The sequence below is a fragment of the Gossypium arboreum genome, chromosome 3 (genome assembly GCF_025698485.1).
Source record: "Gossypium arboreum isolate Shixiya-1 chromosome 3, ASM2569848v2, whole genome shotgun sequence".
In the NCBI taxonomy this organism is placed as follows: domain Eukaryota; kingdom Viridiplantae; phylum Streptophyta; class Magnoliopsida; order Malvales; family Malvaceae; genus Gossypium; species Gossypium arboreum.
In genome coordinates, this window is record NC_069072.1 from 62,254,719 (window position 1) to 62,272,369 (window position 17,651).

The following is a 17,651-nucleotide window of genomic DNA, read 5'->3' on the forward strand; positions in this document are numbered from 1 at the left end:
CTCCGAATTACAAACTCAAGAGACTCAATGGGCAAAGTCTTCTTGGATGCTAAGGTTTCAGATATATAAGAATGAGTAGGACCAGGTCAATCAAAGCAATCACATTAGTGTAAAGGAGAGTAAGAGTACGGTAATAACATCCGGCGAGGAAGCATCCTCACGTGCGCAGATGGCATAAGTCTTAGCAGAGCACGAGCCTCGGATCCGATGGTAGCATCTCTAGATCCTCTCGACCGCCACTAGCATTGCCCATATTTCTAGGTGGCCTACCTCGAGTTGTGGTAGCACCCGGTTCCCACTTTGATTTACGTTTTGTTCGGATAAACTCGGGCAATCCTTAATGAAATGATCGACCGATCCGCACTTGTAACAGAGCGGTCACGGAATCTACAACTCCTAGAATGCCACTTGCCACAATATTGGCACTGCTCGTCTCGACGATCATTGCCAACATCGGCGATCAAGTGACTCAGCGTGCCCATAGGGGGTCGATCGCGGTCTCGTCTAGAAAAGGCCGAAATGTCTCTAGACCGCCTAAGCCATCTCTAAATTTCTTTGATGATGTGGGAAGGGCTTCCCAAGACCTCTTCTGAAACTCCCTTGCTCCCACTTCAGCTTTTCTTTTCTCCATATCGAGCTCCTCGGCTTTGCACGCTCGCTCAACAAGAGCCACAAACTCTGATTTCCAAAATGCCAACATACACTTATATCATCGTTCAGGTCCATCTTGAGCGTTTACACATCACGCCTTCGAAGAAATGCATTCGCAGCGTCTCGGCTAAGCCTCACAAATTTTCGTTCAGAGTCGGTAATCGACATGGAACCTTGCTTAAGATCAAGGAATTCCTTCCGCTTTTGGTCCATAAATCTCTGACTGATATACTTCTTTCGGAATTCAGTTTGGAAGAACTCCCAAGTTACTTGCTCTTTAGACACCACAGAAGTCAGAGTACTCTATCAATAGTAGGCGGAATCGCGTAGCAAGGAGATAGTACACTTTAACCATTCATCGGGTGTACATGATAGCTCATTGAGCACCCGGATTGTTGTCCAACCAAAATTCAGCTTGCTCGGCATCGTCATTATCCGTAGCTTTAAATTCAGTGGCCCCATGTTTTCGAATCCTGTCAACTAGGGGCTTACTTGACCATATTTGGTCAGTTACCGGAGGTATTGTAGGTGCGGGGGTTGCATTAGTCGGGAATGGAGGTTGTGGAACAGCCGTGTTAGTTCGAATGTATTGGTTGAACCAATCATTCATCACACTATAAAAGGCTTGCCTAGCCTCATCATTCGGATTGCTAGCCATAAGTTGAGAGTCCGCTGGTTGTCCCCCTTGCGAGGAGCAGCTCGCACTCTCTACATCATCAGCTATTTCTCGGTTGGGATAGGGATCCATTGCTATAAACAAACACAAATTCAGATTGTCAGAAATCACCACACTATCAATTTATCACTTAATGGCATGTATAGCTAGACCCCAAACATATCACGGTAGTCCTAGGATCGACTAAACTGTAGCTCTGATACCAATAAAATTGTAACACCCCGAACCCGAGACCGTTTCCGGTGTCGGACACGAGGGGTTAACAAGCCAAAACCACTTATGGCACCGACCAATTTGACATTCCCAGGCAAGCTGGAGAACTGCATCACTGTCGCCTTAAAAAGCATATCTCGAGTTTCACAACTCGGAAACTGATTCCGTAAATTTTCCCTGAATTTAGACTCATATATCCATCCATGGATTTATTTCTACAATTTTTGGTCGGGCCAATTGGTACAGTTTATTAGTTAAAGTCACCCATGTTACAGGGGTCGACTACACTGATCTTCGCGCGTTACAACTTGAATATCTCTCTGTACAGGGTTTCAATACTGATGCCGTTTGTTTCCAATGAAACTAGACTCAAAAAGGAATCTGCACATATAAGGCATGACTTCTAATTCATTCTGGATAATTTATGGTAAATTTTCAAATTCGCGACAGGGGACCCAGAAACCGTTCTGGCCCTGTCTCACGAGAACTTTAATATCTCTCGGTATACTGTTCATATGATCGTTTCGTTACTTTCATATGAAAATAGACTCGTCAAGGTTCGATCACATAATTTATTCACTATTTAACACCGTTTCTAAAAATTTTGGTGATTTTCCACATCCACGTCACTGCAACTGGCAGCATCTGTTTTTAAGGTAGGCTTTACCTATATTGTAGTTCCCATGAACCAACTATAGTCTAGTCATACTTAGGTCCACATATGATCATATTTAGCCATTCCAATGGCTGATCATGTGACCAACTCTCTCATTCCAAACCATAATCACATCATGAAACCAAATATAATTACAAACCACAAATGGTCTAATTCCATACTCCACTATTACGAACCATTTTCGCATGGCCGCACACATATACATCACAAGTACTTAAAACAACCGAGGGTAGTCCTATACATGCCATATCCAAAACTCAACTAAAGGAGTACCAAAAGGGCTTTGATAGTGTGGTTGACTTCAACTTCTATGATCCCGAATCCGATCGCTAACGAGCAAAATCTATAAACAGAGAAACAAAGAAACGGAGTAAGCAATTTATGCTTAGTAAGTTTCGAGCCATAATATACACACAACCAAAGCATAGCATTCAAGTAGCTAAACAATAATTCATATGCACAATTTCTCAAAGACATGCTTACTTCACAATCCCAACTCTTATATTCATACACAAATAACGGCCTAGTTAATGCCGATAGCTCATTTATCATTAGAGCGAATATTCATACGCACTTACTCATAGTGTGCAAAGCACACACAAAACATACCTTGTTGTTGGGAATTTCACAAGTGCATTAACTGAAAATTTTCCAGCAGCTTATAAATTTCAAATCACATACCTTCGGAGTTTATCCGGATATAGCTACTGCTCAAAACACCTTCGGGACATAGCCCGGTTATGGTAACCCGACAAACGCCTTCGGACTTAACCCGGATATCACAACTCGCACAATTGCCTTGGGCTTAGCCCGATATCATAGCTCGCACAATTGCCTTGGGCTTAGCCCGATATCACAATTCGCACATTCATTCACATCTTTGTTTCAATTTCATAACAAACTTTTATGCACATTTTACTTAATCAAAATATCATTTCGCTCAATGGCCATATACAAGGGCACAATTTCGATTGCTTATTACTTCATTCAATCGAATCAAAATCTAAGTTTCGATACTCAAAACTTACCTCGGATGTTGTCGAACGATTCGATGGCTATTCGACTACTTTTTCCTTCCCTTTATCGGATTTGGTCCCCTTGCTCTTGAGCTTAATTTAACAAATAATTTGATTCAATCATTTGAGTATCGAAAAGAAGAACTCAAGGCACTTAGCCCACATATATTCACTAGACATTAAAGTCACATAAGTACGAATTCATGAATCGACTCAACACACAAAGCCTTCAACATGCTTACTCATGGCGAACAACACAACCTCTTAGGCACTCATTCATGGCCGATTATGCATGTTGATGTTGAGGCCAATTACATGTTTAACACCACACATGAATGGCACACATTTTACTAGCTAATGCTTTACATATTGTAGCTCAATACTTATAATATAGCATCAAGCACTCATATGGCCGATTATACTTAGTCATACTTGCACCAATCAACAATAAATTCCAAGATTTTCACATCATATGAGTACTAGGCCGAATGTACTTGCAATTTCACAACCATTCTTCAACATTTTCTTCTTTAAACAAACATATTTATCACTTACTTCATAACCAAAACATCATGTACAAACATATACACACATATAGGTGCAAGGTCAATTCTCAAGGTGTTCACAACCATCTAAAACACAAATTTTACCAATCAAGTAACAAGCATAAATCATGCTCATGAATGCATCATGGCGAATACATCACATTCATACCCCTTTCAACTTCGGTCATGGTTAAACAAAGAACTCAATGTCCTACTCAAGAATACTAAAATAAATTTCAAGAGTAGTCAATCCTTCATTACATGCATCATCAACAAGCTTCACATTTAGCATGCAATGGCTTTAACACAATATCAACCTTGGCCAAACACCATTTTCATCGCATAACAAGGATTTGAACCATGGCTAACATGCACATCAAGTTAGCAACCAAAACAAGCATGAATCTCATGACACAACCTCAAACATACCTTAATCTTGATGCAAGTATGACCAAATCTCCTTCTAGTTCTCTTCCAAGCCAAGCATAAAGCAAAACTCCTATCTTCTCCCTTAGTATTTTCGGCCAAGAAGGAAAGAACAAGGATGAACAAATTTTTTCTTGTTTTTCTTTCACATACACGGCAATGGGGGAATGCCACACTCACACACATTTTTTCTCTTCTCTTCCCACAACTTAATTATTAAATCATTTCCTCATCATCCATTAACAAAACATGTTTCAACATGTTTTCTTTGCCCATAACCCTTGTCATGGCCGGCCACTAAGCTTCCTTTTGGGGAAATTTGACATGCAAATCCCTTATTTTTGCATGCATGATTAACTAGTCATCACACATTTCCCCATCATACTTTCAAAGTTTACTACTAGGTCCTTTCTAGTGAAATTCATCTTTATAACACTAAATCGAATCATCAAAAATGCCACACACAAATTAACACATATCATAGGCATCAAAATAAATTTTAAATTATTTTTATGCCTCGATTTTGTGGTCCCGAAACCACATCCCGACTAGGGTCAATTTTGGGCTGTCACACAATTAGTAATTAGTAGTTAGAGCTTAGTAGCTATGGTTGTTACAGTTAGTTAACTATTAATACCTTGTGTTATAAATGTTGTGCAATGTACTCTGAAAATCAATATTATTCAATCAGTTTACTTCTCTTGATTCATTTCTATAGTTCTCATTACTTCATGACCATAACACTTACTTGCCATCTGCTAGCAGTGATTAGATGGAATGGTTGTTCACTAATCTTTTGTCGAAACATTGGATTGCCAGTCCTAAACTCCCATGGTATCTTGTTTTCTCATTCACTTTATGGGAACTTTGGCTTAGTAGAAAATTGTTTTGTTTTTAGTAGAAGATCAGGATAAGGAGAATTTAGATATAAGGTGGTAGCCAAGGCTTGTGAAATTTTAGCCATCAATTCTTCGATTCATATACGTTACCCGCCTTCCCCTATAGCAGTCAAGTGGCAGCCACCGAGCATCGGATGGAAGAAATTGAACACTGATGGCTCTGCCATTGGGAATCCAGGGAGAGCAGGGGCGGGTGCCTTAATTAGGGATCATGACTATATCTGGGTTAAGGGTTGCTACAGGTTCATCCCCAAGGCGAACAACATCGAAGTGGAACTGTAGACGCTTAGGAACGGACTTACATTAGCAGTGGACTTAAATCTATCGTACTTAGGGATTGAAGTTGATGCAACTGCAATTATTAATTTCCTATCTAATTTATCAACTGTTTAACTCTTTGTTGGCGATGATTGCAGGATGCTTTGGATTATTATCCCGAATACTAGAGTTAAACATGTTTTTAGAGAAGGGAATCGGAGTGTTGATGCTTTGGCTAATCTCGAGAGCAGGTCTTTTTGTAACCAGCCCCATGAAGCTATTTTGTCGACTGTTTTAGCTGAGGCATGGGACCTCCTGTTTGGCGTTGTGTTCTGTAGGATTTTGAACTTGGTTTTATGTTATAAAGGGCATTCTTTTTTCTACCAAAAAATCTCAATAATAAAAAATAAATAATAAAACTAAAAAAAGCGACATGAAACTATTTTCATTATACTATCATGTGATGCCTGACGACTATGGTACCAAAATTGCCTGCACTTTTTTTTTTTTTTTTATCTGTAAGAATGTAAACATTAAGGTAGAAGAAAATAAAGCTAAAGCATATACTCCCTTTGCTGACTAAAGAGATTCCCACTCAGCATCAGATAGCTATAATTTGAAGCCTGACAGATTTGAAGTGTGCATTTATCAGTGCGCCACGCTTTGTGAGGACTACTTTTATGTAAAACTTTGTACCTAAGAAAATATCGAGTAAAGGATACAAGCACACAGACGGAGGAAACTGTTATGCTTTCTATCCACTGCAGACCAGAAATGTGAGAGGTACGGGTTTTGGTTTTGAGGATTCATATTTTTTCTGTTGTAACATTTTTAAAATATATACAATGTTCTAATACTTGTAAACCAACAAACAAAAGTTTTATAAGTAATCAAAATTATATTGGATTACTTTGGAAGAATTTCCATTTTCTCATTCATCATTTAATATTTAAATATTGTTTTATAAAAAATAATATAGATATTCTTTATAGAATATAATACTCTCACTATATTTTACTCAATATTTAGTGGACTATATTTGTCTGTGAAAACACAGCCACTCATTAGATTTTATTGTATCATCAAAGTTTATTTTTAATAACTCTTTTTCACAACAAAATATGGTAAAAACAAATAAAACTTAAAAAAAAAAAGTGAAATGAACACTTTAAAACCTTAGCTTTAATTTTATATAAATTTACCGTACATGAGGTTTTTTTTATTAGTTTGTAAACAATTGGCATACGTGCTGTTATTCCATGCTTCGGTAGTAAAGGGTAAAATAATAAAGTAAAAGAAGTGTCAATCACCCTATTGTTAAGACGGAACAGGAAAAACACACTGAAACAAAAGACCTCTCGAGTTGCACTGACATTTAAACTTATCAAACCACACCACTAAATAGACATTAAAAAAGAAGACTTTTTTTTTTTCTTTTAGATTGATGATGAAGCACGACTACTTTGTCCAAGTGTAGATGGCCCAGGACTGGGACTTTGCTTTAATTCAAGTCCCTTTTCATTCTTTCCCCTCAGTTGACTAATCCGAGGACTATAGGCATTTTGAAAGATCCCTCGGCTGTAAGAAGGTTTTATGTCCCCTACTGAAGATGGAGTTGTACTTGATACTTTAGGACTCTGTGTACGCCGGATTTCTCCACGGCTTCTTGTCATAATTTCATCTAGAATTTCTAAACCATCGATATTAGTAGCTGTTGCCTGCCTTTCCTGGTCCTGTCCAGTATACAAACATCATGATGTATCAGGAAAGATCTAAGAGAGCAGTCTGATCCATAAAATGAAAATATGCTCTCTTTATGCCATTCAAATATCGGCAACAGTGTATACAGTTGCTGATACGGTTGCCAAATGCAGTTTTGAATCCAGTTATGGCTATAGAGGACAAAGTGAATCAAACACTAATAGCAGCCTGAGCTAAGAACAAATCCGTGATGAGCAAAAGTGAGGTTTAGAAAGCATACTTCAAATGTCATGTTGTAGGCAATGGCTGGAGCTTCCTCATATTCTGCGGCATCAAGGTCCTGAAGATGGGCACTTTTGAAAAACTTGGGGAGCAAATATTGGCGCACTGGCACAAGAAGCATGATCAAAAGTGGGAAAAGGACTCCAGCTATTGGGATCCATGTTATGCCAAAGCATACTAGCAAGTAAACTGTCTGGAACAAGGTAAAGGTGGCGATAGTTTTGAAAGGTACAGTCTCAACAGAGGTTGCATGAGAATCCTCCAACACCCTGACACAACAGATCATGCAGGAATTCAGATATCTAATCTTCAAAGAATAAAAGCAAGTCGTAGTATTAGAGCAGAACTACTAAGATTATTCATCTTTTATTAGCATTACTTGATGTGAGAAATGACTGTCTACATACAAGACAGTTTTTATGACAAGCTATGATGCGAAATGAGCATTAGAATACAACTGTCTACATACAAGGGCCCTGAACTAGGAAGAGGAGCACGTGCTAACTTTGGCTACATAAAGACTATAACAGCTAGTACTCAAAAGCAAAAGGAAGTTAAAAGAGGGGAAGAAACAGAAACATACTTGTACCGCCGACCTGGAGCAGTGAAAAGCAACAATATTCTCTCCCAAAATTGATTTCCTGGCAAGCTTTCGATGGCCATGAAAGCAAAATAACCCCAAAGAACCGAAGTGGGGATCTTCTTAAGTAGAGGCATAGCAGCAACACACGCACCAACCATCAATGCCTGAAGCAAGTTACTGAAACGTTGTTCTTTGACTTCTACAGGTAAAAGCTCATCGATTTCCTTATCAACGTCAAAAATGGTCTCGTCAACAGGTGCATTAATGTTACTAGTACTTGAAGCCAGTTGGACAGTGGATTCTTTCAGTTCTTTCAGTCCCTATTTTAACTAAAAGGTAAGGGCGGCAAGGGACCATAATAGATGGTGCAAATCAAAATTATGAATACAAATTAATCTACCAGAGTGGATGGAAGCTGATAGACAAGTGGAGTCTGCATCTCATTGTATGCCTCTTGCATGCTTTGATATAGTTGACTCAGGCTTGAGTTTTTACTAATACTTTTCCGGGCAGTTGATACAAGCTTATTATGCAAAAGCTGTTACCAATAAAACAAAAGAACCAATCACAATGATTCACATATGAAAGCAGAACTGTCTACATTAATAATCAGAAATATAGTTAGAAGACAACAAAATATCATAGGAAACTGGAAATTTTGCTCCCAATATGTAAGAAAATTGTTCGAGCTTCTGTGTCATACCCTCAGGAGACAAATCTAATTTTAGAAATTACTTTGTGAAACGTTAACAAAACAATACAATGAACAAGGAAAGACAAAGAAGAGTTGGGTGGCCAATTCTTGTAACCACATACAGAATGACAGGAATTTCAGTTAAATTATGTTTGAGCCTGACACATAATACATTTGTATATTGTCAACTAGCAAACCATCTATACCTGATGTTTAAGAGTTGCTAAACTTTTTGTATGCATAGGGGACTGTGGAATAACACCATTAGATGGTGGAATGCCAATAAGACCACATAATATAACCTGGTCAAATCATATTTAGAGTTAAGACAAAAAAATAAAATAAAAGCTTTCTGCAGAAAAGAACAACATTTGTTATGTAATAGGTTCATCATTAAAAAAAAATTAAGCATGTTAATGGCGCACCAGAAAACCCAAAAGAAGAAGGTCATAATGGTATGAAGGTGGCTTTTTCAGATTGAACTCTTTCTGTTGAGCAAGTTGAGATGCTACACTGTGGTCAAAATAGTAAAGGACGGCAATCATGGTTGCTGGAATAAATGCTCCAACTATGTAAAGAGGGGGCACATTCACCATTTCCTGCATACTCACAAAAAAGAAATGAGTCTCTTGGCAGGTTTTGAAGGAAATTCAACAAAAATTAGCTCCCACGAAGGGAAGGCAGTAAACTGATGCTAAAGATTTGAAAACCAAAAAAGGATTCACCTTGATAACAGTCCAATTAGAATATGCACCGGGAGACCATGGGTTTGGACTGAAAAGACGCCTTGGAATACCTCTTGGAACATCATTAACGGGTATGTAGGAAACAGCAGTCCACAAAAGCACCATAAGTGGCACCCCATAATCTGCTACAAAGCCTCGAAGCCAGCCTATCAAAATAAGATACATAAGTCAGTGAAATAAGTAAGGAAGACAAAAGTATGAGCTTTCTCTAACCAGGGAACTGAACAAAGAGATAACCTAATGATGAAAGAAAGATCTAGACAGTAATTGGGCTACGGAACTATTCTTAAAGTGGAAAAAACGAATGTAACAGACTCTAATAAATTGGAAATACACTCCAATACCAGTTCCATAGCGCCAGGATCTTGCTTTACGGCTCTTTAGTGCAGTAAGGAGGAGCCCAAAGGACAGAACCAGTGCAAACATTCCATTCCCAAATCGCCAAGAAGCCTGCAATGCTGTTTGCTCAGGATTTTCTCTGTGAGGAATGCCAAACTCCTCCACAATTCCCTGTAGAATTCAATTCATTATGTTCAAATTTAGCAAATTCTTGGGAGGGAATGTATGAGAAAAGTATCAGTACATTTTAATTTTAAATAACACTAGAAAAAAGTAAGTGACAAAAGCCTGTACATAAAAATTTCAGTTATCCTGATCATAAGAATAGATCATTTCATTTAATAATGTTAACTATATAAGGGTACTCACCCGAATAGCTTGCTGCATGAAAAGCATCGCAATTAGTAGACCAAATAATTCACCAGCAACACGTGTAAAACGATTTATTATAGAACATGCCCCTAAAATTGCCAGTATGAAAAGCAAAAGTGCCGTCCAGACACAAACCCTGATAGTCCATCAAAGTAAAGAAAAAAGCTCAGTGCCATCAGACAACCTATCTGGTTCAGTACTCAAGTATGCTGGAATCAAAGAATACCATCCAGTCCAGGCTAAGAAGAGTTTATGCCCCAAATCCTTTCGGTCCTTTGCAAAGTTGAACATAAACGTATACATCAATACTGTTGGCTCTGCAACTCCAAGTATGAGCAAGGGCTGTCCTCCAACAAGTGAATGAATGATTCCACAAAGTGCTGTCGATGCAAGAGTTTGTACTGCAGTCAAACTTCCATCTAAAACAACAAGAAAGTATCACTGAGAAATCATGAAAAACATAGCAGAACATGTTATACATGTATAATTGTCTAGTCCCCACCTGTATTCCTTTCCAACTGCTCTCCGAAAGATATAACTGGAATTGCCGAAGCGAAGAATATATATGTCGTTGGAGCAAGAATCCTAAACAATCAAAAACTAAATATGTTATATCTTTAAAAAGCATTACTTTGAAATTATAGTAGCCTTTTTAATAGTGATGTTCACAAGCTTCAGATAACTCTTCGTTGAGCTCATTGTATCCTTTGCATAAGTGGAGCTGGGCAATGGATGTTACAAACCTGATACCTGCACTTAAGCCACCAGTCCAGTCTTGCTTGTAGCATAAAAGCCTTCCTTTCAGATCATTCTTGATTCCACGGAATGGAACAAAAGTTTCTTCCATGGTACCTCAATGTTGACTTTTCTTTCACCTTCTCAGTTGACAGAACTCAATGAAAGACAGAATACAAGACACAACACACTGAAAAAGATTGAAGGACTCGAGAGGCCAGTATGGAAACTAAAGTTGCATAAGGTAAGATAATTAAGTTGGTGAAATTATGGGTAGAAAGATAACATTTGGCTGGTCATTGTAGGAGAAAAATGATGGGAGTTCATCATTTTTCCTATGTGTAAATTGACCCTTGATAAGGGCAGTAATGAAATATTCAAAATAAAATAAACTTACATTTCAATGAATGTGTAAAGAATGATTTAAATATATTCCTATGAAAAGAATCAAATTAGATATGAATCAAAACACCTGAAATTCAGTTTGTCTGCAAAAAAAGTCAAGGGGCCTAAGTGCTAGCGAGCAAATTCCATAAGTGAATTTAATAAAGGTCTTAGTTAACGGAACGGAACCAAAAAATGCTATCCATATCTTCAGATCGAAATTAATAATCAAATTCAACCAAACTTAGATCCATAATCCTTCTCTATTTACCTTTTTTTTTACAAAACAGAAGCTTTCTTGATATCAACTAAATCCCGCCAAAATTAAACCAACAAGCACAAAGGCAGTTAGATCTTTGACAAATTACATGCTACAATCTTACATGCTAAAAAAGCCAAACAGGAATCTCACATAAGTTAAAAGTTTTAAAGAGTTTAAAAGCAAAATACCAGAAACTTAACGAAAACCCATCATCCTAAATTCCATTTCAGATCGTTTATTACAATCTAAAGCAAATGGGCGTTGATAAAAATCCAAGAAGAAACCTTTAAGATAAAAAAAAAAAAAAGTGGCAGTGGAGCAATATTAACGAGAATCCATAACTGGAAACATACCAGCACAAGTTTAAAGCAATTTTAAAGAAATGAGCATTAATCAAACAGAGAAAGGAAGCAAAAAAAGACAATTTGATCAAGATTACATTATAAGAAAGAGACCCTTTTCTCAAGGAAGAACGCAAAACAGTAACAAAAAAAGAAACAGACGAGGAGAAGAATGAGAGTAACAGGTTGCAGTGAGAAAGCTTAAGAGGAGTAAAGGGAAGGAGAAGGGGTAGAGAAATATGTGTGAATAAAAGGAGGAGAAGCTAAGAAGACAAGTAAAGGCAGAAGTAGGCAATGGAAAGGAGAGGAAAGTGGAAAACCAGAGATTGAGATGAAGATTTTGGTAAACAAATTCAGGCAATGAACAAGAAGATTTTTGGCGTTAAACGAGATAGTGTGCGGTGAGTAAGCATAAAAAAAACATTTCCTTTCAGCAATGAAAAATAAAGATGGCGAAAGGTAGTGTGGGCTAACGGTTGCTGACAAAACTGGAATTCTTAATTTAATAAAGCTTAATGTAAGTTTTGGGAGGCAAAAGTTGTGATTTGAGAAAATGAAAACGTAACCGAAAATAGGCAAATCATAAATGCGGCTTAGGCTTATCTTCTGAATTGATAACTTAAGCATGGTGTTGACATTTTTGGAATCTAGTCCTAAAGTTGAGCAAGTGCTTGTCCTTACATTTAACGGTTGTATTACAAAAATCAACATTCATTACCTATGTTCAAACCTAATTTCATGCCTGCTTTATATCTTTTCAATAATTATTTTCTTAATTTTTTCGATTAAAAGTTAAGTTTATATGTTTCTATATTCTAAAAAACCTTAAAATCTGTTTTCAGATATTAAAAAAAAATTATTACAACTCTTAACTCGATTGACATCAGCATTATTGTTAATTTATGAGATTATAGGTTCGAGCGCACTAATATTCTTTTATCTCTTAATTAAGGGCTGAGTTGTTTCGCAGATATTATTATTTGAGTATAAATGTTAGGTTTGGGTGTCCATAATAGACAAGATATTAACATTAACATTCAACATATCGATTGAGTCTTAGTTCAGTTGAGATTAACATTATCCTTAATATAGAAGGGTAATTAAAAAAAAAGGTAAATTACTTAGTTGGTCACCCAACTTTTAAGGCGTTCCCATTTTGCTTACCCAAAATGAAATTCTTACAATTTGGTTACCTAACTTTTAGAATGCTTTTATTTTAGTCACCCAAGTATTGAATTTCTAACGACACGTAATTGTACATGTCACGTCATGTTTACACTTTTATTTTGGCCAACCAACTTTTTGGTTGCTTTCATTTTGATTATTGAAAAATACTTTTTAAAATATTGATTGGGGTAAAAAATCAAGGATTAAAGTCAAAAGTAGTAGAGATTAAAATAATACACAAAATTGTGAAATTGTACTTGTTTATCTCATTCCCAAAATTCTAAATTCTTTTTTTAATATTGAAAATTTAAATTTCAAAACATCAAAATAAAATGAATAAATTATTGAAAAAAATTTATCTATTGGTAATGTCAACCGAATTGTTACAATGATATTAAAATTAAGATAGCGTCTACAAAACTTAAATTTTCTTTTGATTACATAATTTTGAATCTTTCATGCTAATCTAGAAAAGGAAAAGATACTGCAATTTTTTATAATAACAAAATGGTTGACATATCAATGGATAAAAATGTTCAACAATTTAATCAATTTGTTTTTATGTTTTAAATTTTAAAATTTCATTATTAAAAGAAAAAGAAATTTAGAATTTTGAGAATGAGATAAACAATACAATTTGACAATTTTTTGATATTATTTTAGTTTCTACTATTTTTCACTTTAATCCTTAATTTTTTTACCACAATCAATACTTTTAAAAAATATTTTTTGGGTGACCAAGATGACCACAATCAATCCTTTGCTGATTTTGAGGTTGATGTTGTGGCATTCCTTGAGACTCGAGTTAGTGGTTTGAATGCGAACGAAATTATAATAAGAATTGGTTTGGATTGTTCCCATAGAATCGAAGCTCGAGGTTTTGCAGGGGGATTTATAAATTTGTTGGAAAAATAGTGTCCAAGTCCAGATTCTCCTAAATGATGCACAATTATTCACTGTCGTTTGAGGAAGAAGCTGGGATCCAGAAATTTTCTAGTGACTTTTGTTTATGGTTATCTAGACAAATAGAAATGTAAGGCTTTATGGGATCGCTTGGATCAAGTTGTTTATTCCATTAACGAGCCTTTGGTTTTGTTGGGGGACTTGAATTCGGTTATTTCCCCAGATGAAAAGAGAAGGGGTCGACCAATTTTCTCTAGATGTCAGTTATTCCAAAAATTTGTTCATAGCAATGACTTGAGGGATCTTGACTTCAAAGGTCCCTAGTTTAGTTTAAGAAGAGGGGCAATTTTTGAAAGACTTGACCAGGTAATTGGAAATTGTAAGTGGTGTCGACTTTAATTTGATATAATAGGTTTTCATCTTCCTTGACTTAAATCTGATCACAAACCATTTTATTATCCATTAGTTCTCCTAGTCAATTATTTCAACCTAGTCCTTTTCGCTTTCTAGCTTCTTAGATATCTCACCCAGGTTTTTTCTCAATTTGTGTGATAATTGGAGAAATGGATCTGAAATTTACGCTAATCTTACTTCTCTTACTACTGATCTTAAAAGATGGAATACTAAGGTTTATGGGCGCATCATTAGAAAGAAACGATCGATTACTCATCGTATTGGTAAAGTTCAGGTTGCTTTAGATCATAGATGGTGCAACTATCTTCTGAATCTTGAAAGTGAGTTATGGATAGAATATTTGATGAGGAAGAATTACTTTGGAAGCAAATAATAAGATTAGACTAAATTCATTTTGGGGATCGTAATACAAAGTTCTTTAAAATAAATCCCTTATAAGGTAGAATTCTACTAAAATTTTTGCTTTAAAAATTGGGGATAGTTAGTGCTATGATAATGAAATTCTTCATGATGAAATGATTCATTTTTTTCTCCTCTTGTAACACCCCTAACTCGTGACCGACGTCGGTGTCGGACACGAGGGGTTAACGGCCAAATCCTCTCAAAATACCAACCAATTTGACATTACTAGTCAGGCTGGAAAACTGCGTCACCGTCGCCTTAAAAATCATATCTCGAGTTTCAAAACTCAGAAACTGGTTTCGTAAATTTTCCCTGAATTTAGACTCATATACCCATCCATGGATTTATTTTTAGAATTTTTGGTTGGGCCAATTGGTACAGTTTATTAGTTAAAGTCACCCATGTTACCGGGATCGACTGCTCTGACCTTCGTGCATTACAACTTGGATATCTCTCTGTACAGGGCTTTAATACTGGTGCCGTTTGTTTCTAATGAAACTAGACTCAAAATGGAATCTGTACATATAAGGCATGACTCCTAATTCTTTCTGGATAATTTATGGAAAATTTTCAAAGTCGCGACAGGGGACCCAGAAACCGTTCTGGCCCTGTCTCACGAGAACTTTAATATTTCTCAGTATACTGCTCATATGGTCGTTTCGTTTCGTCCATATAAAATAGATTCATCAAGGTTCAATTTCATAATTTACTCACTATTTAATTCTACTTCTACTATTTTTAGTGATTTTTCAATCTCATCTCACTGCTGCTGTCCGCAACAGTTACTGCAGTAGACTATGCCAATTTCATGAATCTTTCCTTGGCCTTAATCATCCATCATACATGACACAAATTATGGCCACCTTATCAAAATTAGAGTTTCTAAGACTCGTGGCTATAGGTTCTAGCATCCCACTCGACGACCACATAGGCCATTTTCACATGGCTTAAAGTTTACAACCCACAATTCGACAAAATATAATAGCCTATACATGCCAAATGTTCTTCAACAACAAAAACAATACCACAAGATTTCAGCCGTTGTGATGACTTCAGCGACGGTCCCGATCACGCAAACAATACGAGTCGGAGAGACCTAAAATGGGTGACAAGAAAACACCGAGTGAGTTTACAACTCAGAAGTCATAAGCATTCATCAATCCACCGATAAAGTTACTACAACATGTACAACAAACGAGGCTAGGTACTCATCCATATCGAATCTATACCTTAATACCTCGGACCTTTCGGTCCAATCTCGCACCAAATCATACATCCACATTTCATATTTTACACAACAAGATAATCAAGCATTTTTACACATTAACTCATTTTCCAGCACAACCATACAATTTCAATCATCACATAGATTTAAGGCTTATCAAGTTCAACCCCAAGCATGAACGTATTCTCTATTAAATCATGAGCTCGAGGTACTTACCCTATCTGCTGTCCATACTCAATTCAATGGAGACACACCTCCATATATATAGAGTACGCACACACAGTGCTTACTACTCGATTTCGCACACTTAGTGCCACGTAATTTAAGCCCGCACACACAGTGCCATACCCTCCGAGCTCGCACACCCAAGGCCTTAGTATTTTTCCAGCTTGCACACATAGTGTCATATTTTTCCAGCATGCACACTTAGTGCCTTATATTTCCAGCACGCACACTTAGTGCCATATATTTCCAGCACGCACACTTAGTGCCGATCTCGTCACCGTACACACGTATTGTTCAAGACACTTAGTGCCGAAAGCAAACTTTCTACACATTTCACTATTTCTTTTACATTCAACAAATGTCATCACTCCATACACATACATTTTCATTTATATATATATATATCATCCCATTAAACACAATTGCATAAATTTTACAATCATTTAAGCAATATCAAATACGTGTTTAATGACTTACCTTGTTTGGGGTAGAACGGTTCCAAATCGGCTACTCGTTTGCTTTCTCCTTTCCTTTATCCAATCTAGTTCCCCTTTGCTCTTGAGCTAAATCAAACAAATTTACTTCTCAATCTAACACATACATACGGCAACCATACAAATTTCAGAAATCAATTCATTCGTATCATTTGTCCATGCATTAATTTTTAACACATTCGGCCACTAGGGCAACCTATTTAACTTTTAAGATTCATTTCTAATTTTAGTTAAACAATGCCGAATGCCATTAACTACTAATGCCACACACACATATGCATAAAATTAACCCATACATGACCTATAGCTCATTCGGTCATTCATCTTTCAAACCTATCAAAGCTTCATATCACACTTCCTTGGCGAACACACATACAAGCACAATTTAGCATTTTTTATTTATTTCATGATACATTCGGCCTTGACATAATTTCATTAAAAGTCCCTATTAGCCACTTCACCCTTCAATTATATCATCTACTTATCATTTCTTAAGATTACCATCTTAATGCCCATTATAACCACTCTCATAATCTAAATCTAAAAATCGGCAACACCCACCTTTTAGCTATCTTAGCGAATACTTCTCAACACTTAGATTAAAGTATGCACCTTAACTTAATACAACTTTCATTATCCCATGTAGCCGAATGTACCAAGCATTTATCATTTGCATATAGATTCTATAGCATGGCGAATACTCATGCACATACACATAACAACAAGAACTCAAGGATCTAAAATCTCCTTTTATTAAACATTCATCTCACTTCTCTTCATGCTTCATCACAACAACATTTAAACAACCAACCAAAAAAGACAACCTCCATGGCGAACTTCATCTCCATCAAATAGCAAAGAAATCTAAGCCATGGGCTAGGTAGGTTTCAAACTAACAACTATAACATGCATGAATCTTAAAGAATGACATCAAACATACCTCACTCTAGTTGCAAGTATGGCCAAGCTTCTCCAAACCCCTCTCTCTCACTCACGGCAATTGAAAGAAATTTGAGGAAGGA

At 36.6% G+C, this 17,651-nt stretch overlaps 1 protein-coding gene and 1 long non-coding RNA gene across 3 annotated transcripts; one reads left to right on the forward strand and one right to left on the reverse strand.

The window, feature by feature from the left end:
- The first annotated feature begins 4,872 nt into the window (after nt 1-4,872).
- LOC128290345 (uncharacterized) lies at nt 4,873-5,799 on the forward strand. The gene is made up of 2 exons (XR_008280089.1): nt 4,873-5,037; nt 5,519-5,799. It is a non-coding gene; the product is annotated as an uncharacterized LOC128290345 (long non-coding RNA).
- A 728-nt stretch (nt 5,800-6,527) lies between these two features.
- Nucleotides 6,528-12,396, reverse strand: LOC108467091 (probable boron transporter 2). 2 transcript variants are annotated; one of them, XM_017767592.2, is made up of 12 exons: nt 10,821-12,396; nt 10,580-10,662; nt 10,304-10,496; nt 10,075-10,213; nt 9,711-9,876; nt 9,346-9,512; nt 9,046-9,219; nt 8,827-8,922; nt 8,327-8,464; nt 7,927-8,246; nt 7,342-7,612; nt 6,528-7,093 (listed from the first exon to the last, which is right to left on the reverse strand). In XM_017767592.2, exons 1-12 carry the CDS (start codon nt 10,922-10,924, stop codon nt 6,797-6,799), a joined length of 2,148 nt encoding a protein of 715 aa, XP_017623081.1. In that variant the 5' UTR covers nt 10,925-12,396; the 3' UTR covers nt 6,528-6,796. The 2 variants fall into 2 exon arrangements, with proteins under 2 accessions (XP_017623081.1, XP_017623082.1); XM_017767593.2 differs by lacking the exon at nt 8,827-8,922.
- Nucleotides 12,397-17,651: the final 5,255 nt, after the last annotated feature.

Excerpts from the sequence above, each read along its gene's own strand:
- LOC108467091 (XM_017767592.2), bottom strand. The coding sequence starts at position 10,924 with ATGGAAGAAACTTTTGTTCCATTCCGTGGAATCAAGAATGATCTGAAA. Across the intron at positions 9,513-9,710 it reads ATCCTGGCGCTATGGAACTG|GCTGGCTTCGAGGCTTTGTA; the intron begins GTATTGGAGTGT and ends TTATTTTGATAG. Across the intron at positions 8,465-8,826 it reads TAGCAACTCTTAAACATCAG|CTTTTGCATAATAAGCTTGT; the intron begins GTATAGATGGTT and ends TATTGGTAACAG.